The sequence below is a fragment of the Temnothorax nylanderi genome, unplaced genomic scaffold (genome assembly GCF_030848795.1).
Source record: "Temnothorax nylanderi isolate EJ_2023f unplaced genomic scaffold, tnyl_v1.0 TNYL_tig0298_pilon, whole genome shotgun sequence".
NCBI lineage: Eukaryota > Metazoa > Arthropoda > Insecta > Hymenoptera > Formicidae > Temnothorax > Temnothorax nylanderi.
In genome coordinates, this window is record NW_027249360.1 from 130,493 (window position 1) to 156,692 (window position 26,200).

Sequence of the window (26,200 nt, forward strand, 5' to 3'; positions counted from 1 at the left end):
CGTTTCGACGACTCACCGTTCAGAGCGAGCGCGCGGTTGCACTCGTAGCAGTCCTTGACGAGCGGCGGTGGACCGTCTATGTGCGTTCGCTGCCACGGACGATTGTAATGTTCCATACACGAGCGATATCTCTGCACCTCGGGATCCGCTTTTATATGTTCAGGCAAACGGTCCCACAGCAGTTGCACGTATTTCTCAAATTTACGCAACAGAACGATCTTCGGAACGAATTCCAGCTCCTCGGCCGTTAGATCGAGAATATCGCGCCTGTCCGTCAGTAGGATGGGAAACATCTCGATCACCGACGCGCGCGCGAACGATTCGTTGCTTTTGAGATCGAATTTCTACGGATACGACGACGCGCTCGCGCTACTTATACTTGCGCGCGAAGCGTCTGCGCATGCGCGACGAAACGAAACGACGTCCGTGCTGCCCTCCCCGCCCCGGCGCTCGGGCGCGTTCGTCGCGCGAACGAGCGCGCGCTTGCGGAAAAGACCGAGAGAGAGAGCGAAAGAGAGAGAGGGCGCAATGCGATTCGTGCGACAGTCGGTGACGATAGGAGTCTCGAATGTGGATCGCAAAACGCAGGCAGGCTCGGGCGCGACCGAGGGAGAAAACGGAGAATCGCGCAGACACGGTCCTCTCTTGCCGAACGTCGTACGCTGCATCATCTGCGGTCCCTCTAACTGCGGTAAGACGAACGTTCTGGTGAGTCTGTTGGAACAAGCGCACGGTCTTCGTTTCGAGAACGTATACGTGTACTCGAAATCTCTGCAACAACCAAAGTATCGATATCTCGAACGATTGTTCGAGCCTATGGAGGAGATCAGCTATCGCGCGTTCTCCGACAATCGCGACGTCGTTCCGTCCGACGAGGCGCTTCCCGACTCGGTCTTCGTCTTCGACGACGTGGCCTGCGACAAGCAGGACAGAATGAGGGAGTACTTTTCTATGGGTCGACACTCGAATATCGATTGCTTCTATCTCTGTCAGACGTACGCCAAAATACCGAAACATCTCGTGCGCGATAACGCAAATCTGTTGATCCTGTTCAGGCAGGACGGCACCAATCTGCGGCACGTGTACGACGATCACGTGAATATCGACATGTCGTACGACGAGTTTCGCGCCTTCTGTCGCGAGTGTTGGCGACGCACCTACGGTTTCGCCGTGATAGACAAGGACAGCGCGTTGCGAGGCGGACGGTACAGACGGGGGTTCCACGACTTCGCCGTGCTGTAGAGCCGATCAGTGCGCTTCGCCGAACGACGCGAGTATGAGCGCGATCGCGGAAGAGAGGACCGCGCGAGAGATAGCCAAAACGCGCGCCTCGATTCGCAGGAAGTACGCCGCTCTCAGGGTCGGAAAAATGGAGAGCGAGATCGCTCTGGAAAAGAGGTACGAGCCCATCGTCAAACCTCTGAAACGGCTCGCCGATGACGCGGACCGCAGGGGTAAAGGACCGGGCAAGATTGACGACGACGACGACGACGACGACGACGACGGCAGCTTTACGCTCGCGAGAAAGATGAAAACGACGAAGAGAGCGAAGAAGGATAGTGACTACGGTGATGACGACGACGATGCAGGCGCCGACCTGGAGCGCGATTACGGGGAGGACGACGACGTATTCACATTAATAAGGACAACGACGACCGCGGGAAAAAAAGGAGAGTCGCGTCCAGCACGGTTGAGTTCGGCTCCCGCGATGACGACGACTATCGCGAGCTCTACGCCGATCCACGCCGATTCGGTCCGGTTTTTACCCAGAGAACACGAGATCGTCTCGGAGACTACGACTCCACCCCCCGCGCTAGAGACGTCCGTCAGGGAGTCGTTGAGCACGGCGGAAGGTCGCGACGCTCTGAATAGCCAACTAGGACCGTTAGGGCGGGAGTACGTGGGCGCTCTTCTGAGCGGCGACAGTAAAAAGGAGATCGACCACGTCTACGGAGTGTATCTCGGCGCGATGCTGGGTAACAAGCGATTTGACGTGGCCCCGGATGACTCCGTGATCATCGACGGTGTACGGTACAAGGGCACGCGCGGTCTGTACGAGTTAATCTTCATGGGAATTCCCAACGCTCGCGTCTACACGGAGAAGGACAAACGAACGTACAGGAGTATACTTTTCGCCACCAGCGCTCACAAACGCGGTCGCAGCGCCGGCATGCCTGTCAAGGGTAACAGGGGACACAAGTACACAAAAATAATAGCGCCGCTCGTACACCCGTCTCACACAGTTGGGACTACGAAGGGCGCCGGACTACCGTCGGCCATGCGACTGACCGACAACGCGATCGATTACGTTCACTGGGACGATCCCAACGAGCTGGTCGATCGACTTCGACTGCTAGACGCTTCTCGTCGGGCCGGCAACAACGCTCACGACAACGAAATTCTGTCGATAATCGAGGAACTTCGCGAGGCCGGTTTCGTCGTAAATTGATCGGTCGCGTCGATCGCGACGGCAGTACGTATCGCGCGCTCTCCAGCGCCTCCCCCGCGCGCGCGCGATGTCCGTGAACAAATTCGGCATGTCTCTGACAAATCGGAGCAACGGTGACGGAATCGACGGTGCGTCCACGGTACGATTACGCTCCTCGATCGAATCCCTGCGTAACTACACGCGCAACAACGCGCTCTTTATGAGCGAGGGTTCCTACGACGCGAGGGAGCGCAAGATACGGCGGGTAGCCGCGCCGGAGATCGACACCGACGCGACGAACAAGAGCTACGTCGAGGACGCGATCGGACGTTCGAAGAGAGGCGCGACCGAAGAATTGACAGGCGAAATAGCGGCGGTGAGGAACGACGCGCTTCTCTCGAATCGAAACTCTTACGACGCGCGGGATCGCAAGATACGGCGGGTAGCCGCGCCGGAGGTCGGCACCGACGCGACGAACAAGAGCTACGTAGAGGGCGCGATCGGGCGGCTCAAGAGCGTCGTGATCGAAGAGATCAAGAAGAACGACGCGACGCTGAGGAACGACGCGCTCCGCTTGAGTCAGGGCTCTTACCACGCGAGGGAGCGCAAGATACGAGGAGTAGCCGCGCCGGAGGTCGACACCGACGCGACGAACAAGAGCTACGTAGAGGGCGCGATCGGGCGACTCAAGAGCGTCGTGATCGAAGAGATCAAGAAGAACGACGCGACGGAAGAATTGAGAGGCGGAATCGCGACGCTGAAGAACGACGCGCTCCGTTTGAACGAGGATTCCTACGACGCGTCGGAGCGCAAGATACGACGCGTGGCCGCTCCGGAGTTCGACACCGACGCGACAAACAGGAGTTACGTGGAGGACGCGATCGAACTGTTCAGGAGCGCCGTGATCGAAGAGATCGAGAAGAAGAACACCGTCGATCGAGAGTTCACGGGCGTCATCGTGACAAACGCGAACCAGGGTTTGAGAGACAAAATCGCGACGTTTCGAAACGATGCGCTTCTCTTGCGCGAAGATTCGTACGACGCGTCGGAGCGCAAGATACGACGCGTGGCCGCGCCGGAGGTCGGCACCGACGCGACGAACATGGGCTACGTCGAGGGAGCGATCGCGGAGCTCAGAAAGAACTTCAGAGATCTGATAAGAGAATTTAGAAGCCAGTTTGTAACTGTGAGGAATACCGTGGATAAGCACGAAATCCAGATCACCAGAATTCTGAGTATATTGAACCTTCTTGAGCAATGAGTGTGGAAAAACGGAGACTCGTGGAGGAATTGCACGCGCCGGCGCGAAAAAACTTTCCTCGCCGCGGCGTCGTGGTGCGCGGTTACGACGACCTGTGGCAGGCCGACGTGGTCGAGATGCGTCCCTATTCGCGCGAAAACGCGGGTCACAATTACATTCTGACGGTCATCGATGTGCTGAGCAAGTACGCCTGGGCGATCCCGCTCAAGACTAAGAGCGGAAAGGAGGTCGCGACGGCTCTCGGAAAGATCTTTCGCGAGGACGCGCGACACCCTAGGAATCTGCAAACGGACAAAGGAAAGGAATTCTACAACGCCGACGCGCGCAAAATCTTCGACGCGCGCAAGGTGAATCACTACTCCACGTATTCGGTGATGAAAGCGTCGGTGGTGGAGAGATTCAATCGCACGTTGAAAAACGACATGTGAAAGCTCTTCACGCTCCAGGGATCGTACAGATGGATAGACTCGCTGCCGCGTTTCTTGTCGAATTACAATCGTCGCAGACACAGAACGATCGGAATGCGTCCGGCGGACGTGATGCCCACCGTCGCCGAAAAACTGTTGCGCACGGTGTACAGTCGCGCGAAGATCGCCGCGCCGGCGAGATTTCGAATCGACGATCCGGTGCGCGTGAGCAAATTCAAAACGATCTTCGAAAAGGGCTACACTCCCAATTGGACCACCGAGATATTTCGCGTAGCCAAAGTACAAAGGACCAATCCCGTTACGTATCTGCTGAAAGACGTTCGCGGAGAAGCGATAGCCGGAGGATTCTACGAACACGAGTTGCTGCGCGTCTCCAATCCCGACGTCTATCTCGTGGAAAAAGTCCTGCGTAAGCGCGGCAATCGAGCGTACGTGAAGTGGCTGGGGATGGACAGTTCGCACAATTCCTGGATAGATAAGGCGTCTGTATTGTAACAGAAATAATTAGACATTCGTAAATACGCGCAACGTGTATTTTATTGTTAATAAAAAATTTTACACATTCATTGGTTTGTTTCTTACGTGCTATTGATTTTTCTACGATAAAACAATATCAGAAAGCGTATGATATTTTTTTTTATTTTACAACGGTATTCCGTAATGTCCCCACGGAAGCGTTTCCTCGCTGTCCAACGTCACGTATCGCTTATCGTCGTGCGGACTGAGAGCTAGTTTTTGCTCCGACACGGTGTGAACCTCGTGCAACGTCGAGCGTATGCACGACTGGCGCGTCCTCAGCTCGCGCGCGTCCCGCAAGCACGCCACGTAATCCTCGAACGTGATCTTCTTCGCGACTACGTTTCTTTTAACACCCTTTATTCTTTTGGTGTCGTCGCGTCCGAGTACCCTGTAGGTGTACATCTTCGCTCTGAGGCCCACGAACTCCGTCATGATCGCGCCGTTGTTCTCGTCCTTCATCAGACCGGGCACTTTCTTGTTGACGCGCGGCATACCGTGCGCGTTATTCTCCGCGTAATCGCTCGTGTCGAACCTGTCTATGTCGCGTCTCATACGCTCGTACGCGTCTTCGCACTCCAGCGAATAGATCAGACTATCGGTATCAGTGTACAAAATTCGACACCGGTCGCGATAGAGCGGCGCCATGTAGTCGTAGTGAAACTCGTAGAGACACGTCTTGGATATCTCGAGAATGCACATACCCACGTAGACCGGCTTGTTGAATTTTACCTCGAGCTTCTGCAGCTCGATCGCGACCAGATTCTCCGAGAAGACGCTTCTGCTGTGAAAGTTCGGCCTGGCGATCAACGCCTCCGCGCCGTATCTCCCGTCCCATCGCGTCACGAGACGCACGTCCACGTGAGCGCGCACGTTCTCCATCGTTTTGCCGAAGACGGCATTGTTCATCAGTTTGTACATGTTCCGTTCGAACTCGTTGCTCGCGCGCGTCCTGAACGTCGTGTTCAGCTCGATGTAGCCGCGAAGCCACGGTGACTGGGCGAATCGCAGCACTTGACAAACGCGCGTCAGACGCAAACCGAGTCGCAGACATTGCTGCAGGTTTCGATAGTGCGTCACGTAGCGCGATTTGTCGTAGAGAGTAGCGAGCAGTTTCTCCTGCCGCTTACCGGGCGGTTTATCGCGCGTCGGGCACAGCGGCAGGTCCGCGTGGGCGTCGTGCCGGCGGATAATCGAGATCCACCTCCAGAATGTAACCGACCTCGCTGTCCGTCGGCACGGTCGTCACGTCGAAATTCTCGGGGTCGTCAAGCCACTGGAAATTCGCGTACGGCAGTGATTCGCCCATAGCCCAACCGTACAGATTGTTCACGTCGTAATACATGAGATACGTAGTGGGCTGGGACGAGTAGTACGTCGGTACGTGCCTGTTGTTGGCTCGCGCGTACCTGAGCGAACATTGACTGAGGCCGCCGCGTATTCCGCGTTCCACGAACATCGCCATGTCGATGTCGGTGAGCAGCTCGAAACGCACGCCGGTGTACCTCAACATGGCGTCCCACGTGTACCCCGGCAATGTATAATAATACGCGGGATCCAGCCCATAACTCGCTAAACACGTGTCCCTAAAATTTTCAAAGATATCCGCCAGAAGAAGCACGTCGGTCTTGAGATACAGATCGCTGTACTCGCCGAGATCCCGCACGCGAAAACGTCGCCAGACCCTCGTCGCGTGCTCGTAATCGCTCTCGCTCGCGGTCTCGTCGGTCAGGGAGCTGTAAAAGACCTCGCGCGGCGGAAGCTCGGTCTCCCGCAGTTTGTCCTCGCTGTCGACGTACTCGTACGGAAATACTCCCTTGCGAGTGAGCAGATCGAGATCCTCCGTGCTCAATTCCGCGTTCTCCGAGCGCGTTATTCTCAGCTTGTCCTTGTCCAGATAGGACGCCAGAGTTACGAGACTCGCGGCTAAAAATTTGTACGAGTCTACGAATCGAAGCTTCACTAGTCGATTCCACATCCCGTCCGTTTGCGTCTCCTTAACGGTCTTCGAGAAAGATATGTAATTTTCCTTCGTAAGCGTCTACAGATTCAACGAATTTACGAAAACCGTCACGGCCGCCGGTAAATTCGATCTACGGATGCTGAATATCGTCTGCCCTAAGACCGAACTGTTGCAGCAGTTGCGCGATCTTCTCGATCGAATCGTACGCGTCGGCGATTTAACGTCACCGGCGAGCGATTCGGACGACGACGACGGCGGCGGCGGCGTTCAGCTTTACGATCGCCGTGTCCGCCGAAGGAAGTAGAGGACTGCGCAAATCCCCACACCACACCGCACATCGCGCGATATAAGTGAGAACTTTTCTACTTATACCGATGTGTTCCCGCCAAAGCATCAGTATCGCCTCGTCAGCTGAATACGACGCGTCGAAACAGAAATCAGAAACGAACGATACTGCAACGCGCGTGCGAAATGTTCTCGACGTTGGCCGATCGACCCGCGCTGAGGGATCTTTCCCCTCGCGAGACGGATTCGGAGGTGAACGACAACGGCAAAAGACGAAGGATCGAATCGACGGACGATCATCATCAGCATCATCATCATCGGGAGTCGCGTTCCAGCTCTCACCCCTCCAACGACGTTCGCAACCCCGTCGTCGCGCCTGCGGTGCGCATCCTGGCGACCCGTTATCCGCTGACGACGACTGGCTACAAATACTTAGCCATCGGTGTCACGGTTAAGTCACCGTGGTACGGTATACCCGCACCTTCGTACGTGGATATCGCCCTGGGAGATAAGCAAGGCAAGGAGATCTCTCTGACGCTCGATATGTGGAAAGGACTACTCGAGCGCAAACACGACATATTGGCGTGTCTGCGATCCAACCTCGTCGATGGAACCCGCCCCCCCTCGCCGATATCGATCGGAGATCTGACGCTGCGATTCGGATTGATCAACAACCTGTCGATCTTGCGTATGGAACTACCCAACGCGGCTCGTCTGGCAATGTCGCTCCCCACCCTGCTCTCGCTGTACGATTTCCAATTTTGCGTCGATCGCATCGTCTCGGCGCTGAGCGCGGTCATCGAGGAAGTCGACGCGAAGTATTCGCGCTATCAGGAGATAGCCGCCAACGCGATTAAGACGGGAACTTCGGCCAAGACTGCGATACTGAAAAGCGAATTTTTCGATCCTAACAAGATCGTCGACTGTGAGATTACCGCGCTTTGTTTCAAATCCTGAACGTCACGACGCACGTTTACAAATTTCTATATATATATTTATACACACAGAAACAATGTAAACGAGTATCGACGTATGTAAATACATATTTTATTTTCCACAATAAAAAACTACCGCTCGTACGCGGATATCTCATATATGTGTTCTCTCTCTTTCTTTTCCGTACCTATCTCGATACGATCCCGCGCTCCCTAGATCCCCCGACTCCGCTTACTCCACGATCGCCGCGATTGCGTCATCTACGATGCGTAGGGAAGGATCGAAACAACTTTCGAACCGAGACGAACAAGAACAAAGAACGGTTATCGGGACCCGCGAAAAGAACGGCCTTGAACACGTTCAAACGTGTTTTCGCGCGCTCACCAATCCCACCGCGCGGGGACGTCGAGAAGAGCGACCTTGAACAAGTTGGAACGAGTTTGGACGCGTTCGAACGCGCGCGATGAAAAAAAATTATTCTCGATGACGCGCGAATCGGGGCGGATTTCCGCTCGCGGCCGATAACGCGGTCGATAACGCCGATCCGAGCGCCCTCTCGGAGCGTCCGGGAACTACGATCCCCCCCACCCCCCGGTGGCAACCCTGCGGCGCGAAATTCCCCATCACCCGCCTAGGGAATTTCCGTCTTTCAGGTTACCGCAAGGTGGCAACACTGCGGTGCGAACTTCCCCATCACCCCGCCTAGGGACAGGTGTTCCCACAAAATACTCGCTTCTGATTGGACCGCCTCGAGTCTTCGTACCGCGATCTGATTGGACGGCGATACACCTTTGTCCAGTTCCAGGGGAATGTTTGTCCGGTTACAGGGGAAATTCCCCCCGCACACCTGTCCCCCTCACCAACCCTGTTACCCCTTGCACCTGTCCACCCTTCACCCCCCCTCGCCCATCCCCACCCCATGCTCCCCCCTCGTCCCCCTCGCCCATCTCTTATGGCGTTCCCCCCGCGTGCGCGCGTCCCCCCCGCTTCCCCTCGGTTGTACCCGGCAGTGGAGGGTACTGTTATTGGTCTACTACTTTACGATAAAACAATTTTAGGAAGCCTATGATATTGTTTCTTTTTACAACGGTATTTCGTAATGTCCCCACGGAAGCGTTTCCTCGCTGTTCAACGTCACGTATCGCTTGTCGTCGTGCGGACTGAGAGCTAGTTTTTGCTCCGACACGGTGTAAACCTCGTGCAACGTCGAGCGTATGCACGACTGGCGCGTCTTCAGCTCGCGCGCGTTCCGCAGGCACGCCACGTAATCCTCGAACGTGATCCTCTTCGCGACTACGTTTCTTTTAACACCCTTTATTTTCTTGGTGTCGTCGCGTCCGAGTACCTTGTAAGTGTACATCTTCGCTCTGAGGCCCACGAACTCCGTCATGATCGCGCCATTGTTTTCGTCCTTCATCAAACCGGGCACCTTCTTGTTGACGCGCGGCATACTGTGCGCGTTATTCTCCGCGTAATCGCTCGTGTCGAATCTGTCTATGTCGCGTCTCATACGATCGTACGCGTCTTCGCACTCCAGCGAATAGATCAGACTATCGGTATCCGTGTAAAGAATTCGACACCGGTCGCGATAGAGCGGCACCATGTAGTCGTAGTGAAACTCGTAGAGACGCGTCTTGGATATCTCGAGAATAGACATACCCACGTAGACCGGCTTGTTGAATTTTACCTCGAGCCTTCGCAGCTCGATCGCGACGAGATTCTCCGAGAAGACGTTTCTACTGTGAAAGTTCGGCTTAGCGATCATCGCCTCCGCGCCGTATCTCCCGTCCCATCGCGTCACGAGACGCACGTCCACGTGATCGCGCACGTTCTCCATCGTCTTGCCGAAGACGGCATTGTTCATCAGTTTGTACATATTCCGTTCGAACTCGTTGCTCGCGCGCGTCCTAAGCGTAGTGTTCAACTCGATGTAGCCGCGAAGCCACGGTGACTGGGTGAATCGCAGAACGCGACGAACGCGCGTCAGACGCAAACCGAGTCGCAGACATTGCTGCAGGTTTCGATAGTGCGTCACGTAGCGCGATTTGTCGTAGAGAGTAGCGAGCAGTTTCTCCTGCCGCTTACCGGGCGGTTTATCGCGCGTCGGGCACAGCGGCAGGTCCGCGTGGGCGTCGTGCAGGTCCGGTGGATACTTGAGATCCACCTCCAGAATGTAACCGATATCGCTATCCGCCGGCACGGTCGTCACGTCGAAATTCTCAGGGTCGTCGAGCCACTGGAAATTCGCGTACGGCAGCGATTCGCTCATAGCCCAGCCGTACAGATTGTTCACGTCGTAATACATGAGATACGTAGTGGGCTGGGACGAGTCGTACGTTGGTACGTGCCTGTTGTTAGCTCGCGCGTACCTGAGCGAACATTGACTGAGGCCCCCACGTATTCCGCGTTCCACGAACAGCACCATGTCGATGTCGGTGAGCAGCTCGAAACGCACGCCGGTGTACCTCAGCATGGCGTCCCACGTGTACCCCGGCAACGTATAATAATGCGCGGGATCCAGCCCGTAACTCGCCACACACGTGTCCCGAAAATTTTCAAAGATATCCGCCAGAAGAAGCACGTCGGTCTTGAGATACAGATCGCTGTACTCGCCGAGATCTCGCACGCGAAAACGTCGCCAGACCCTCGTCGCGTGCTCGTAGTCGCTCTCGCTCGCGGTCTCGTCGGTCAGGGAGCTGTAAAAGACCTCGCGCGGCGGAAGTTCGGTCTCCCGCAGTTTGTCCACGCTGTCGACGTACTCGTACGGAAATACTCCCTTGCGAGTGAGCAGATCGAGATCCTCCGTGCTCAAATCCGCGTACTCCGAACGCGTTATTCTCAGCTTGTACTTGTCCAGATAGGAAGCCAGAGTTTCGATACTCGCGGCTAAAAATTTGTACGAGTCCACGAATCGAAGCTTCACGTACCGATCCCATCTCCCGTCCATCTGCGTCTCCTTAACGGTCTTCGCGAACGATATGTAACTTTCCTTCGTAAGCGGCAAGAGCTCGACTCCACCCTCGAAATCGTTCGCGATTTTCTCGACGATAAAGTGCGCGTCGTAACCCGACAGATTGTGGAAGAACACGGGAATCACGTACACGTTTCTGTAATTCAGATTGCAACGAGAATGCGTCGGACCTCTGTAGCGTCCGGTTAAATGACAGTGATCTCGCACGCGATTGTCCTCCTGTTGGAACGCTTTTCCACACACGTGACAATGCGTCGCGAGCCAAAACTCGCGTTTCTCGTTCTCCGTAAGTTCTACCATCGATATATTGGTGGAGAATTTAGCCTTAACGCGATGTGCGAGAACGCGAAGCTCGTTCACGAACCACGAAACGCAATTTTCGCCGCGACGATATTTGTACGTAGATACGGTATCGTAGTAGGTGCAGCACAGATAGTAGCCCAGGCTGAACGGTACGTGACGCTGATAAGCGTATCTTTCCGTTCTCGCGCCCCCTTCGGCATTCTCCCTCTCCCGTTGTTCGAGAAGACACTCCAGATCCGCGTACACCACGAAGGGAAGTCGCTCCTTTCTGTCGTGATTGTCGAACGACAGTTACTTATCGTCCTCGTTCGGAAGAACGATGGCGCAGTCGTTCATTCGGCCGCAGTCGACGCTGTGAGCGGCCAACTTTTTGCGCGTATAGAAATAGTGTAGACATCTGCGAAGTAACGTGCGTGTGATTACTATGTGTTTAGTACATATAAAAATAATACCTCGTCGTTTCCTTATTCCTCAGGTTTTTTTACTTACCGATCGCAAACGTGCTTCGCACACCGTTTCGCGGTCAATTGCGAATTCACCAATCTCGACAGATTCTTTATCCAGGCGAAATGGCCCCCGTTGACGCCGCGTAGCGTATTGCGCAGATACAGGAGATTTACGTGTCTATCCCTCTTATCGTCGGTCAACCGCAGAGGCATGATCGCGTTGTAGTCGGCGCCCCGTCGGAACTTAGTTTTTTTTTCAATTCCTTCCCGAGTTGTAAATACGTTGATCGACACGTCGTTTTGAACTTTCCGATCTTTTTCAGATCTATGGGAAAATTAATCCCGTCGAGATTCAGCACCGTCGCGTAATCGGGATACGAGCCGCATCGTTCCGCGTGCCGCTCGGCGGGATACAGAGCCGCGACCACCGCACGCGCGAAACACGTGTCGTTTTCCGACCGCACGTTGACCACCGCCTGTTTAAGTCTTATACCTCGCGGTATCTCTATCCAACATCCCACGCGCATGGGATTACACTTGTTCACGTTCACCGTTAGGTTCAGTATTTGCGACAACGCCCATCCGCTGTCGCGTTCCTGAAATTCGTCCAACGCCGCTAGAATCTGGTCGCGCACGCTCCTGTCGTACCACTCGCCCAGATCGGACCCTAGGAGGAGCTGTTCGTTCCGCGTAGCGATACTCTTCACATCGGTCTTAACGTCCGCTACGAATTCCCCATTGAATATGACATTGACCTTCAGACACGAGTATCTGGTCAAATTATCCTGCACTTTTTCGAGCACGGTGCCCTTCGCATCCTCGAGAAATCGCGCGGGTTCGATGTACGTTGAGTTCGTCACAGCGCCGGTGAGTACGCGACTTCGGAACGCCGTATCGATCTCGACCCACGAAAATCCTCTGCTGCTACCGCCGCCCCCACCGTCCAAACCGGCACCTACGGCGCGTTCGAATCGTCGACGCAGATCCTCCCTCGAATCTTTCAATCGCGCTATTCGAGCCGCCAGAGCGTTCACGGCTCCCGTGTTTTTTCGCCCCCCAGGCTGTCTGACTCGACACCTCTCTCGCAAGAGCCGGAGACACTCGTCGCATAGTCGTCCCCACGCGCGGTACCCGTCCGCGTCGCGGACGTCCGCGGCGAACAACTCGTCGCACTCTTCCTGCATCCCATCCAGAAGGGCTTTCCACCCTCGGGAACACTGAATTTCACTCGTTTGAAAAGACGACGAGACTTGTAGGTCTGAATCCTACGTATCTTCTCTCCTCCATCCACCGTCTGATAGTAAAGATAATACTCGAGCGGCAGGCAACGCATATAATCGTTCGCCCTAACGAAGTTTGCCATTGTCGTCTCTATCCACGCTCGCTCGCGCGCAGTTCGCGCTCCGATCTCCCTTCATAGATGATAAGTCGCCAGATTCCATCGCGCGTCCTCCTTAACCACCGACGCGCATACGTTTGACGATAACAACGTTTCGAGTCTCGCCGATTCGTCGTCCGAATCGGACGAGAACATGGGCATGAACTCGTAACAGTGCAGTTCGTCGTCAGATTCCTCGGGCGAGGGATAACGGCGATCGTTCATTCGCGAGTACACATCGCTAATGCTACAATAGCGCCGCTAACGCGTCTAAATCAATTAGACGTAAATTCACCGTCCTCTATTCTTTTCCAATATATTTGGTAATTGAGAAACCTCCGGTTCGATTGGCGATCGACGATTCCGATTTCGCGACGAATCAGATATCTCGTTACGTCGATTCTCCACAAATCCGATCTACAACAATTCCTCACAAGCGGTTCGCTAATTTTTACGATCGGTTTCCTGATTTTAGGATTAAACACCGGTTTGCAAAGTTCTACGTACTCGTCGCTCATACCGCGTTAAAAAAAAACAACATTAACTTATTCCCGTTCCGATCCGTTCGCACCACTCTCTCTCGATAATGCTACAATAGCGCCGCTAACGCGTCTCAGTCAATAGTACAGACTCCATTCTCCACCACTCTTCTCCAAAATATTTGGTATTGGAGAGACCTCCGGTTCGAGTGATGATCGGGAATTCCGATTTCGCGACGGATCAGATATCTCGTTACGTCGACTGTCCACAAATCCGATCTGCAACACTTCCTCACGAGCGGGTCGCCGATTTTCGCGATCGGTTTCCCGAATTTCACGCACGCCGGTTTGCAAAGTTCTACGTACTCGTCGCTCATACCGCGTTTAAAAATATTAACAGTAACTTATTTCCGTTCCAATCCGTTCGCACCACTCTTTCTCTGGATACATTTGTCCGTCCGCGTCACCGTTTGCCGCGCTGTCGCGAGCCAATTCAATTTATACTCGTTCGTTATCTCAAACGAAGGATGTACCTACCGGATACACTATTTCCCGGAAAAACAAAACCGCTCGCCGCATCCTCCGAAAAAAATAAAAAGAGGAAATGACAAGGGCAACCTCGAACGAGTTCGAACGCGCGCGAGCGCCCGATAAAAAATTAATCGCGATAACGCGCGAATCGGGGTAGATTTCCGCGCGCGGCCGATAACGCGGTCGATAACGCGGAACCGCCGATCCGAGCGCCCCCTCGGAGCGCCCGGGAACGACGATCCCCCCACCCCGGTGGCAACACTGCGGCGCGAAATTCCCTATCATCCGCCTATGGAATTTACGTCTTTCAGGTTACCACAAAAATACTGTGATCTGATTGGACAACCTCGAGTCTTTGTACTGCAATCTGATTGGACAGCGATAAGCCTTTGTCCAGTTACTAGTAAATTGCGTGGGAAATTTTCCCCCCGCAACTCCCCCCCGCCGATGAACCTGTACCCTTCCCCTCGACTCCCTCGCGCATCTCTTATGGTGTTTCCCCCGCGTGCGCGCGGCCCGCCCCGCTTTCCCTCGGAAGTACCCGAGCGCGGGTGTATAGACTCTTCATCTACTGTGTTGTCGGTCAGTCGCATGGCCGACGGTAGTCCGGCACCCTTCGTAGTCCCAACTTTGCGAAACGGAAGTACGAGCGGCGCTATTATATATCTGTACTTGTATTCCTTGTTACCCATGATAGGCATGCCGGCGCTGCGATCGCGTTTGTGAGCGCTGGTAGCGAAAAGTATACTCATGTACGTTCGTTTGTCCCTGTCCGTGTAGATGCTAGCGTCGGGAGTTCGCATGAAGATCAATTCGTACAGACCGCGCGTGCCCTTGTACCGTACACCGTCGATGATCACGGAGTCATCCGCGGCCACGTCAAATCGTTTGTTACCCAGCATCGTACCGTTCTCGTCGAGATACACTCCGTAGACGTGGTCGATCTCCTTTTTTCTGTCGCCGCTCAGAAGAGCGCCAACGTATTCCTGCCCTAACGGTCCTAGTTGGCTATCCAGAGCGTCGCGACCTTCCGCCGTACTCAAAGATCCCCCGACGGACGTCTCTAGCGTGAGAGGTAGAGTCGTCGTCTCCGAGACGATCTCACGTTCTCTAGGTAAAAACCGGACCAAATCGGCGTGGATCGGCGTGGAGCTCGTCATAGTCGTCGTCGCGGGAGCCGAACTCAGCCGTACTGGACGCGACTCTCTTTTTTCCGCGGTCCTCGTTGTCCTGATTGGCGTGAATACGTCGTCGTCCTCCCTATAATCGCGCTCCAGGTCGGCGCCAGCATCGTCGTCGTCGTCGTTCTCGTCGTTCTCACCGTTCTCGCTGTCCTTCTTCGCTCTTTTCGTCGCTTTCATTTTTCTTGCGAACGTAAAGCTACCGCCGCCGTCGTCATCAATTTTGTCCGGCCCTTTACTCTTACGTTCCACGTCATCGGCAAGCCGTTTCAGAGGTTTGACGATAGGCTCGTACCTCTTTTCCAGAGCGATCTCTCTCTCCATTTTTCCGGCCCTGAGAGCGGCGTATTTTCTGCGAATCGATGCGCGCGTTTTGGCTATCTCTCGCGCGGTCCTCTCTCCCGCGATTGCGCTCATACTCGCGTCGTTCGGCGAAGCGCACTGATCGGCTTTACAGCACGGCGAAGTCGTGGAACCCCCGTCTGTACCATCCGCCTCGCAACGCGCTGTCCTTGTCTGTCACGGCAAAACCGTAGGTGCGTTGCCAACACTCGCGACAGAAGGCGCGAAACTCGTCATACGACATATCGATGTTCACGTGATCGTCGTACACGTGTCGCAGATTGGTGCCGTCCTGCCTGAACAGAATCAACAGATTTGCATTATCGCGCACGAGATGTTTCGGTATTTTAGCATACGTCTGACAAATATAGAAGCAATCGATATTCGAATGTCGACTCATAGAAAAGTTCTCCCTCATCCTGTCCTGCTTGTCGCAGGCCACGTCATCGAAAACGAAGACCGAGTTAAGAAGCACCTCGTCGGGCGGAACGACGTCGCGACTGTCGGAAAACGCGCGATAGCTGATCTCGTCCATAGGCTTGAACAATCGTTCGAGGTATCGATACTTCGGTTGTTGCAGAGATTTTGAGTACACGTATACGTTCTCGAAACGAAGACCGTGCGGTTGTTTCAGCAGACTCAGCAGAACGTTCGTCTTACCGCAATTCGAGGGACCGCAAATGATGCAACGTACGACGTTCGGAAGGAGAGGGCCGTGTCTGCGCGATTCTCCGTTTCCTCTCTCGGTCGCGCCCGACCTCGCCAGCGTTTTGCGATCCAGATTCAAAATTCTTATCGTCACCGACTGTCGCACGAATCGCATTTTGCCCTCTCTTTCTCTCTCTCGGTCTTTTCCGCAAGCGCGCGCTAGCTCGATTCGTTCGCGATGAGCTCCTCGATCGCCGGAAAGGGGGAGGGAAGCGCGGACGTCGTTTCGTTTCGTCGCGCGTGCGCAAACGCCTCGCGCGCGGGTATAAGTAGCGCGAGCGTGTCGCCGTATCCATACAAATTAATCTAAAAGCAACGAGTAATTTGCGCGCATCGGTGATCGAGATGTTTTCCATACTGACGGAGAGACACGATATTCTTAATCTAACGGCCGAGGAATTGGAATTCGTTCCGAAGATCGTTCTGTTGCGTAATTTTGAGAAATACGTGCATCTGCTGTGGGACCGTTTGCCGGAACATATAAAAGCGGATCCCGAGGCGCAGAGATATCGCCCGTGTATGGAACATTACAATCGTCCGTGGCAGCGAACGCACATAGACGGTCCACCGCCGCTCATCAAGGACTGCTACGAGTGCAACCGCGCGCTCACCCTGAACGGTGAGTCATCGACTTCCCGTTCGAAGTAAGAAGAAATAAATCCTCCCGTAACTGCGATCGAATGCGCGGCGCCGGTCTACTCAATCGCGATAAACGCTCTTCCCTTCGAGCTGCATATACCCGGCTATCAGTTTTGCGGACCCGGTACGCGTCTAGCGAAAAGACTAGCGCGCGGCGAAGAAGGCATCAATCCGTTGGACTCGGCGTGTCGAGAGCACGACGTCGCGTATTCGCGAAGCGGCGAGCTCGCCGAACGACACGTCGCCGATCGACCGCTCGCCGAGAGGGCGCGCGAGCGCGTCACCGCGAAGGATTCCACGGCCGGTGAGAGACTCGCCGCGGCGCCTGTTTGAGCGGCTATGAAGGCGAAGACGAAACTGGGCATGGGTATGGAACGGAAAAAGAAAACGAGGAAAGGAATGGGATTGAGGAGAAACACGAAGACAAGAAGGAAGAGCGAGAGGAAAAAGCGGAGGATACTTCCGACAGCGAAACGCGGCAGCTTCTTGCCTTTTCTACCGATGTTGGGCGCGCTCGATTCCTTGATCGGTGGCGCGGCTGGCGTGGCCAAAACGGTGAGCGCCGGCAAAGCGGCGCAACGACAACTCGACGAATTGCAGCGACACAATCGCGCGATGGAGGGTCGCGGGTTGTACCTCGCGCCGTACAAGAAGCGCTGAGGTGGCGCGAGGAGAGTCGTTGAAAAAAAATTTTCGCGGAAGAAGGCGACGTTAGTGCATCTACCTCCGTACGGCGTCACGACGAACGAGCAGCTCGATCGATTGGCGCGTCGCCTACGCATACCGTTCTTCCGTGGGGTGTTCATGCGCGACGCTCTGCCGACGAGGGTGCGACACGCGGAGTGCGGCATCGTGAATCTCGACGACGCGGCGGGTCCGGGCACGCATTGGGTCGCTTACGCGAAGAAAGGGAACGCGGCGATCTACTTCGACGCGTTCGGAAATCTCCGTCCGCCGAGGGATCTCGCGCGATATCTCAGCGGTGGCGGCGAGAGCGCGATCGTGACGTACAATCGTCGCGCGTTCCAGACGTTCGAACAGAGAATCTGCGGACAGCTGTGCCTGCGATTTCTTCGCGAGATCGATTAGGGGAGCGGTGGCGAACGATCGACGTTCTCCCGCGATGTCGCTGACGCTCACGTTGACCGGAACCAGCAGCGTTCTCACGGCGAGTCACTTTCCCGCTTTGGATCTGAGCACTGTGAATACGTGCTGGGTTTAGCGACTTTTGAGACGTACAATTCGATACCGAACGTTACGTCCGCGAACAATCGCTTCTACTTCGGCGAGGACGACCGGAGAATCGTCGTTCCGGAAGGATCGTACGAGCTGCGAGCCGTGAGCAGATATCTGCGCGCCGCTCTTCTTTATCGCGAACGTCGCGCCGTCGCGCGTGAGAGAGAAAAAATTCAAGAGAAAGGAGGAAAACTGCAGACCGATGACGCTGGACGGGTAAAAGAAAAAAACCGAACGGAGAAGGACGACGACGACGACGGTTATCACATATACGAGGACGAAGACGACGATGACGGTGACGGTTATGGCATATACAAGGACGACGGCGAGAACGACGACAATGACGGCGGTGATAGAACGATACTCGCTCTTCGCGCCAACGAGAATACTATGAGGAGCGAGATAAAGTGCGCCTACAGAGTGAATTTTACAAAACCGAACAACATCGGTTCTCTTTTGGGTTTCTCGCGCGTTCGTATCCTAAAACCAAACAAATGGTACGTTTCCGACGGACCCGTTGACGTCATGAGCGTGAACATAATTCGCATCGAATGCAGCATCACCACGGGAGCGTACAACAACGGACGCTCGATGCACGCGATACACGAATTCGCGCCGAAAGTTCCACCGGGATATTAACTGTCGGAGACTCCGACGCAGATCATTTACCTTCCGATCGTCGCGCGAAACGTCACCGATATCACGGTGCGAGTCGTGGATCAGAAAGATCGGTTGATCGACTTTCGCGGCGAGGAGATAACGATTAGACTGCACGTACGTCGTCGTCACAGTTAGTGTGTGTGTGTGTGCGCGCGTATCTCCGCGACTTGAAGAAAGAGAGCGAGAGGAGGGATGCTCGTTCTGAACGGATCTAGCGCGGATTGTACGAACGAGCGAGCCAGCCCGTTCTACGACGAGATCGGAAGCGTACACTGAGAAAAAAATTTATTAAACACAAAAAAATACATTTCTTTGAATGTGGTTGATTTAATTCAAAGAAATATTTATTACGATTAAATAGATAGTTTTAAATTCAAAGACATATTTTTTAAAATACATAAAGTGATTTATTAAATCAAGCACTTTTGTTATTCAAAAAAAGATTTATTTGATTTAATAGGTTGTAACATAGAAACTAATAAGTGATTTGTTTAAAAGAAAAAAGTGCATTTTTTTAAATGTAAAAATTGTATTTAAAATAATATTTGTTTTTTTTTAAATAAGCAAAATACAAAAAAACTATTTTGTAAATTGGAACAAATTATTTATTTATTAAAAGTATTTATTTGTTTATTTTAAATAAAAAAAATCTGTTGAATAAAAACTGAACTTTTTTAAATATAAAAATTGTACTTAAATTAATATTTGTTTCTTTTAAAAATAAGCAAGGTACAAACGAACCTTTTTTTAAATCTGAACAAATTATTTATTTATTAAATATATTTATTTCTTTGTTTTAAATAAAAAAATTTGTTAAACAAAACAACATTTTGTAACAAAAAATGTTCCATATATTTCATAAATGTGTAAGATCTAAGTAAATGTAAATGTAATAGTAACACAAATTGTTAGATATGGCTCACGGAGTGCCTGTGGGGGGGCGGGGTGAGGAAGTGAAACGCGCGGAGAATGCCGTAAGCGGTGGGCAAGCGGATGGCGTCGGCAGAGGGGCACCGCCTCTAGGGCTTCCGCCCTAGACTGCGTTCGAAAACGTCACCCGAGTGCACACGAGTATACTCCCTTCTCTTTCTATCTCAGCGAGTTAGAAGGAGAAGGGAGTATACCCGTGTATACCCGGGTGACGTTTTCAAACGCAGCCCTAGGGAGGAAAGTAGTCGCGATCACGCGTCTCGCGCGTGTCCGCTGCTCCTCTGCCGACGCCATCCCCTCGCCTACCGCTTACGGCATTCTCCGCGCGTTCCACTTCCTCACCCCGCTCCCCGACAGGTACTCCGTGAGGTAGAATCCCTATAGTTTGTTTACTCACGTATATTTTATTATTTTACACATACATACATACATACATACATACATACATATATATATATATATATATGTATGTATGTATAAAATAAGATATAAAATATTTTATATATTTGATCAAAATATAAAATTTTAATTGCGATGGTTGATAGTTTCTGATGTTTTCCTTTTTTGGTTGTTTTCTTTAAAGCACGACTTTATACAATAAATATGGCAGATGAAGAAATGAAACAAATCTTGGAAAATCTAAAGTTATCCGACTTGATAGAAACTTTTGAACGTAAGTACAATTTTTTGGTTTATCAAATTTTGCCTCTGTCGATTTTTTATAAATGTTTGATAAAATGTATTATCATATTATCGATTTTTTTAAATTATATAGTTTAGAAAAATATAAATGTCTTATTATAAAAATTAATAATTATGCAATTGTTACAAAAAAAAATTAAGTCTACGTGCGTAGTTCTACTTGCAGTACTTACATAACATATTTTTTTATTAAAAAGGGAAAAGAATACTGCCAAAGTGCCAAAGTGTTAGATTTAGAAAAAGTGAACAGGACGGTATAACCATAAGAGTATCATTGTCTTTGCATCATACCCTAAAGGCCATTCGAGCCAAATTGATAAAAATATATATTTTTGTGTATATAATAATGTATAAGTAATATTTTTATTTTTGTCATTGTATGTATAATGTTTTACTGAAATTAATATTTATATCTTTAGAAAACGAGATAACAAAGGAAATATTAATAAATTTAAATAAAAAAATGATCACCGAATTAATTCCTGCAATTGGTAAAAGAGCAAAATTTTTAAATTTTTGGAAAGAATATTGCACAAATAGCGCATTCGAGCAAATACCATTGAATAACGAGGATGACAATTTAATAAATAAAAAACAAGTAAATATTTTTTAATATTTAAATTATATTATTTATTTTAAATTTGTAAATTGTTTTCGTTACTATTATATTTAAATTTGTTTTGTAGAAACTTGAAAACAATGTAGTAAATATTTCAAATGCTACATCAAAACCAGATTCAAGTCACCAATCCGAAATAAAAGAAAATTTATCTTTTCCAAGTTCCACATTTAGTGAAGAAGTAATGATTTGTATTACGGAACTTCTTAATAAAAGTAAACCAGGACAACAGATCTAAGCGTACTATACTTCTAAAAATGATTTATGCGAGAAGTTGAGATGTAATCTATGCGAAATTATTATTTCTTATATTGAAAATATGTCAGCGCGGTAAAAATCTAATATTTAATATTTTTAATTATTATTTTGTTTAAAAATATATGTATTTATAAGTATTTAAATTTAAATTTACAGCTTGACCAATAATTTGGCGGAACACATTTCCACTATGATAACTGAAACATTCCCAAATGAAGTGAAAGAAACATATTTTATTCCGCCTATTAAGAAAAAAGATTCTGTCACAAATAAATCGATTCCTTCACGTGAAAAATTAATTACTATGTGGAGAAACAGACAGCATAAAATCAAAATATTAGATAAAAAAATTAATGAAGAAAACCAACAATTTACAGATTCTGCTGTTACAGAAGAAAATGGTAACATTCTTTAAAAATTACAGTAAAGTTTTACAATCTTACTAAAGTGTTATGGTATTTAAAATTATAGTAGTTTTTAAATAAACTTCAATTAAAAAAGCCAAAATTATTTATGTATTCAAGACGAAATATTATAATAATATATTTCCTTTAAAATAATATTAATGTTCTTCTCAATTGAAACTATAATATGACTAATGTAAGACTAAAATGTTTAATATTTTTTTCTGTAGATATTATAAATGAGTTATGCGAAGAAAGCGTACAATGGTTAAAATATAATCAAGCTCCATGGGAACTGGTTTTAGAACACTGGAATAAGTGTTACACAATTCGTGTTAAAGATCTGAAGCAATTTGAAGAAAAAAATTTAGCCACAATATTTGACAAATGGCAACTTTTTAAGCATCCGCAAGGTTACGAATTAATAGCTTTGGACTTTGAAAATATGAACGTCTCAAAAATTAATCTTAATTACGACACGTGGTTTAATTTTTTTACAATTGTTAAGCAAAATACAAATATTAATCATAAAAATAATAATTTAAATGTAATGGTTCAACAAATTGAAGATAAGGAAATGAATGAAGGTAAAACCTTACGCAATTGCACATATATTTGACACTATATCATATCTCTTTCTTATTAAAATACTATTATTTTAAATAAAGTTATATTCTATTTAATTTAATATTTAATTTGTAGATGCAAAAGCTGCTATTATTTGCCAATTGTTGTCACATTTTCTTCCTCCAAGAAAAGTGTCTGTATGTGGTAAAAATAGCTATAAGGCCTCTATTGGAGCAGCTAAGGATAGTATGATAAAACATGCTAATGTTAGTAAAATTATCATTAGATACATATTATATGATTACACCAATATTATAAATAATAAAAATAAATAATTTTTACAGGTTCCTGGTGACATGCTTCGTCTTAGATTTGAAACGAAGAAACATGCTGAAACTTTGAAGATTCCAGTTCAACCTTACATTATAACTGTTGGCGATTATAAGACTGCTATAGAAAGTTATGTATGTGTTGATGAAACTTTATACAAAGTAAATACAACAATTGAAGCTATAGACATTTGCTTCAAGGCTTTTCACGTTTTCCAATTACAATATCCAGGGGCTAGTGAACATCTGTGGATATTAATGCAAAGAGGTATTTATGGTTTCTCAACAAAGTGGGATCCTAATATATCTTTTATTGCACATATTTTGAAAAAACTGCAGGACAGAACTAAAATGTTACAAGAACAAATCGCATTAAATAATTCTATTGAAAGTATAAAATAGATCCAACAATGTAACTTTTTTTTTTATTAGAGCTGGGATTTAATTATAAATTTTAAATCCCTGATGTATTACAAAGTGCTAAATTTTTTAAAATGTATTTTAAGATAGATTAAGGTTTATTGTTAAGGTATAATATAATAGATAATATTTTATATTACATTCCGTTTTAAACTTGCAAAAAGAAAAATGATTTTTTGTTTTTTTTGTAATAACTCTTTTCATACTTTAGATACTTTAATGTCACACATTACATTAATGCATAAAACACTTATAAATTCAGAGGTTCAATGTAATTTTGCAAATTGTTACGCAAAATACGCTCATGTATACTCATTGAAAAGACACATTGTACGTGATCATAATTTAGAAAATGTATTGCAAATTACAAATAAAAGTGTTATAAATAGCATAAGTGTGTGTAATAAATATAAAGTTCCATATAACGTAACTTTGCCAGATGTAAATAATATATTATTATTAGAAAACAGTGAAGACTCTGATATTTTAGAAGCAAAAAACATGAACATTAAGACTTTCGAAGAAAAAGTGTTTAACGCAACACTTCGTTTTTTAACTCATTTATATGCTTTGGGTTTATTGAATAGAAAAATTATTCACGAAATAGTTAGTAATTTATATGAATCATACATATCAGTCTTTTTGACCATCATTAATAATAGATTTAATGATAATAGAGATTTATGTGCGTTCATAAATAGGGAAGACCGGGGCTAAACCGCCAACGGGGTTGAACCGCCAAATCAAATATCTCGGAACCTGTATATTGTGCGAACTCGCTATTAACATTGTAAACGCTGCTTATGGTACCCATGTGACCAACGGAGTTTCGGCAGGTTACCTGCCGTGTTATGATTTTTACGAGGGCAAACGTGTTTTCGGAAGGTAAAAGTGAAATTTTCTGCGCGTGGAAATATTGTAATATCTGCAATAATGTTTGCTCTCCAAATCTCGAGGTACGTGATTATAAAGAGTAATGCATGCTGAACACGAATCCAGTGTAGTTTTTTCATTATCGTTGATGTCTAATATTTCGTGGGCGATCAAACCTGAAACTTATGTTTGGGGCTTATCCGCCAGTAAGCACCCGGGGCTGGTCCGCCAGTCTCGTCACTGTGGCGCGCCGGGCGCACGACTTCAGCTCACGGCGATTTCAGGTTAGGTTGTAACCGGACGGTACAATTTCGTGCCCGATTCACGCGGCTATGTGTCCTTTTAACGGTCGCCACTCGGTTTGACCTATGTTCACCGAGAAGGTATAGGTAAGTGTTTCCCCGTTATGTTCTATGAATGTGTCATCTAACTAATTATTCCCCTTTTTATTTTCAGGTTCCCGCCACGGATGGACGATCTCCAGCGTCGCCCCTCGGATCAACAATGCCAATCGCCGTCGTATCACCACGTGGAACGAAGATGGCGGACCACCGCCTCTTCCGGTAAGTATCGGTACGTCGGTCAACTAACTTCCAAATTTAAATAAATTTTTAGGTTCCCGCAACGGATGGCGCGTCTGTGCCGTCTCCCCAGTGATCACCGGTAGCGACCTTCGATCAGGATCAACGAACGGCCGAGATGTCTGACCATCACCCCGCATGGGTAAGTATACGTATGTTGGTCAATCAACTATGTTAATTAATCAAAATTTTCAGGTTTTCGCGACGGATGCCTCTTCAGGGTCGTTGCCCGATGGATCACAGATGATTTCCAGCGTCCAGGATCAACGCCCGATCAAGATGGCTGACCACCGTGCGCCTGAGGTATATATACGTAACTCGGTTAGCTAACTTTTTAACGACCGCACTTTTCCAGATTATTCGAACGAATGGCCGATCTCCATTCCCCAACGATGAATCACCGACGATTATCTCCGCTCAGGATCAACGATTCTCCAAGATGGCTGACATCCGCTTGATCAGGTATAAAGGAGATAATTAACTGACAATTCCTTTTGTATTTTGCAAATAATCAATTTGTTTATTCACAGGCTTCGGTTTACACACACTTGGTTGTTCCCAAATTTCTTTACACAAGATGGCGTCGCACATTCGCTAAACGCACGCAAGTCCTTCGTTTCGGTAACACAGTACCGGTCGTCTTTCGTATCGACGATAGTTGACGCGTTTCGCGGGCGTTCCCGATTGTTATGGATGTTGGCAACGATTGTTTAAACACTCGACTTATACTCGCGGGACTTAACGCGAACGCGGGTGAATATCTTAGAGGTAAGTTACCGTGCCGACGATCCTCGAGAGACTGCCTCGAGCATCGTCGCTCTCTGTGGCTCCCCACTTACGGCCGTTACCCCCACTCCGGCTTCACGGCCGCTTTCTCTTTCTGGAATGTTCGTCGCGGCGCAATAACAACTTTCTCTTTTGTGCGCCGAACGTTCCAGAAGTTATTGACGGAAAATTCCAACGGGAGTACCATGAGGTCGACCCCCACTTTCCGCTCCCGGGTAGCGGTTTTCCAACTCGCTCATTTTTTGCGATTTTTCGACGCCGACCCGTGCGCTCGCCCTATTCCGTGTCCCTGATCATGCATCCGGACCGACTTCCCGTGGAAGACGTCCGGGTATACCTCGCGTCATCGGCCGTCGACGCCGACCCCCGGTGACGCATCTACGCCACCTTCCCAGCCGGAAACCGTGGTCTGTTCTCGGCGATGACGCTTGGTTCGCGAGATCGCGGGCGGTCACGTAACCCCACCTTCGCGTGGTCGGACTTTGACGCCGACCCGATTTTCGGGTGTACCAGGTCCCGTGTGACGATCATCGGTCATTTTTTCCCGCAAATTACCTATGTCCGCCAACTTCGCATCCGGGCGTCCGATTGTGACGCCGACCGGCTGTGATCGTTCTTTCGGTCTCGCGGGTGAGCCATTTATCGCTCTCAGTCGTCTGAGACCCTCGGTTTCGTATTTCGCGAACGCGTTATCAGATTTGACCCGCGGTCGCTCATGACCCCTCCGTGGGTCGCCCCGGTGAGCCATTAGTGACTCTTTCGGTTGTACGCGCGCCTGATCGCGATTTGTCGGACGCGCCGACCAATCGAAGATTGCGTGTGGCCTTTGCCTTGTCGCGTTTTACGCGTCGGTTCGCGCAACGAAAATAGAACTGGCGCTGCCTGCGCTTAGGCCAAAAACTCAAAATAACGGAAATTGAACCGACAAAACTTATACATTTAGTTGCGGGCTCGGAAGCTAAGGCTCGCCCGTCTTGTTAACTTACAATCTTTTGAGCTAATGGTGCCGGATGGGCCTACTTTTATCACCCGCCGCGTAG

The 26,200-nt window shown here is 49.5% G+C and overlaps 4 protein-coding genes and 1 long non-coding RNA gene across 5 annotated transcripts; 3 read left to right on the plus strand and 2 right to left on the minus strand.

The window, feature by feature from the left end:
* The first annotated feature begins 4,228 nt into the window (after positions 1-4,228).
* Positions 4,229-4,612, plus strand: LOC139780792 (uncharacterized). Its single transcript, XM_071719508.1, has one exon. It carries the CDS (start codon positions 4,229-4,231, stop codon positions 4,610-4,612), a length of 384 nt encoding a protein of 127 aa, XP_071575609.1.
* Positions 4,613-4,759: 147 nt separating this feature from the next.
* Positions 4,760-5,554, minus strand: LOC139780793 (uncharacterized). Its single transcript, XM_071719509.1, has one exon. It carries the CDS (start codon positions 5,552-5,554, stop codon positions 4,760-4,762), a length of 795 nt encoding a protein of 264 aa, XP_071575610.1.
* Positions 5,555-8,898: 3,344 nt separating this feature from the next.
* Positions 8,899-12,721, minus strand: LOC139780795 (uncharacterized). The gene is made up of 3 exons (XM_071719510.1): positions 11,952-12,721; positions 11,581-11,862; positions 8,899-11,359 (listed from the first exon to the last, which is right to left on the minus strand). The coding sequence occupies exons 1-3, from the start codon at positions 12,719-12,721 to the stop codon at positions 8,899-8,901; spliced, it is 3,513 nt and encodes a 1,170-aa protein (XP_071575611.1).
* A 7,441-nt stretch (positions 12,722-20,162) lies between these two features.
* On the plus strand, positions 20,163-21,059 carry LOC139780798 (uncharacterized). Its single transcript, XR_011720337.1, has 3 exons — positions 20,163-20,294; positions 20,743-20,921; positions 21,010-21,059. It is a non-coding gene; the product is annotated as an uncharacterized lncRNA (long non-coding RNA).
* A 307-nt stretch (positions 21,060-21,366) lies between these two features.
* LOC139780804 (uncharacterized) lies at positions 21,367-23,006 on the plus strand. The gene is made up of 4 exons (XM_071719516.1): positions 21,367-21,601; positions 21,835-22,191; positions 22,307-22,437; positions 22,516-23,006. Exons 1-4 carry the CDS (start codon positions 21,391-21,393, stop codon positions 22,900-22,902), a joined length of 1,086 nt encoding a protein of 361 aa, XP_071575617.1. The 5' UTR covers positions 21,367-21,390; the 3' UTR covers positions 22,903-23,006.
* The last annotated feature ends 3,194 nt before the right edge of the window (positions 23,007-26,200 follow it).

Excerpts from the sequence above, each read along its gene's own strand:
- LOC139780795 (XM_071719510.1), bottom strand. The coding sequence starts at position 12,721 with ATGCAGGAAGAGTGCGACGAGTTGTTCGCCGCGGACGTCCGCGACGCG. Across the intron at positions 11,863-11,951 it reads CGTGCGGTGGTCGCGGCTCT|ATCTGAAAAAGATCGGAAAG; the intron begins GTATCCCGCCGA and ends ATTTTCCCATAG. Across the intron at positions 11,360-11,580 it reads GCGAAGCACGTTTGCGATCG|AAAGGAGCGACTTCCCTTCG; the intron begins GTAAGTAAAAAA and ends CAATCACGACAG.
- LOC139780793 (XM_071719509.1), bottom strand. The coding sequence starts at position 5,554 with ATGTACAAACTGATGAACAATGCCGTCTTCGGCAAAACGATGGAGAAC.
- LOC139780792 (XM_071719508.1), top strand. The coding sequence starts at position 4,229 with ATGCCCACCGTCGCCGAAAAACTGTTGCGCACGGTGTACAGTCGCGCG.
- LOC139780804 (XM_071719516.1), top strand. The coding sequence starts at position 21,391 with ATGATAACTGAAACATTCCCAAATGAAGTGAAAGAAACATATTTTATT. Across the intron at positions 22,192-22,306 it reads AGATAAGGAAATGAATGAAG|ATGCAAAAGCTGCTATTATT; the intron begins GTAAAACCTTAC and ends TTTAATTTGTAG. Across the intron at positions 22,438-22,515 it reads GTATGATAAAACATGCTAAT|GTTCCTGGTGACATGCTTCG; the intron begins GTTAGTAAAATT and ends TAATTTTTACAG.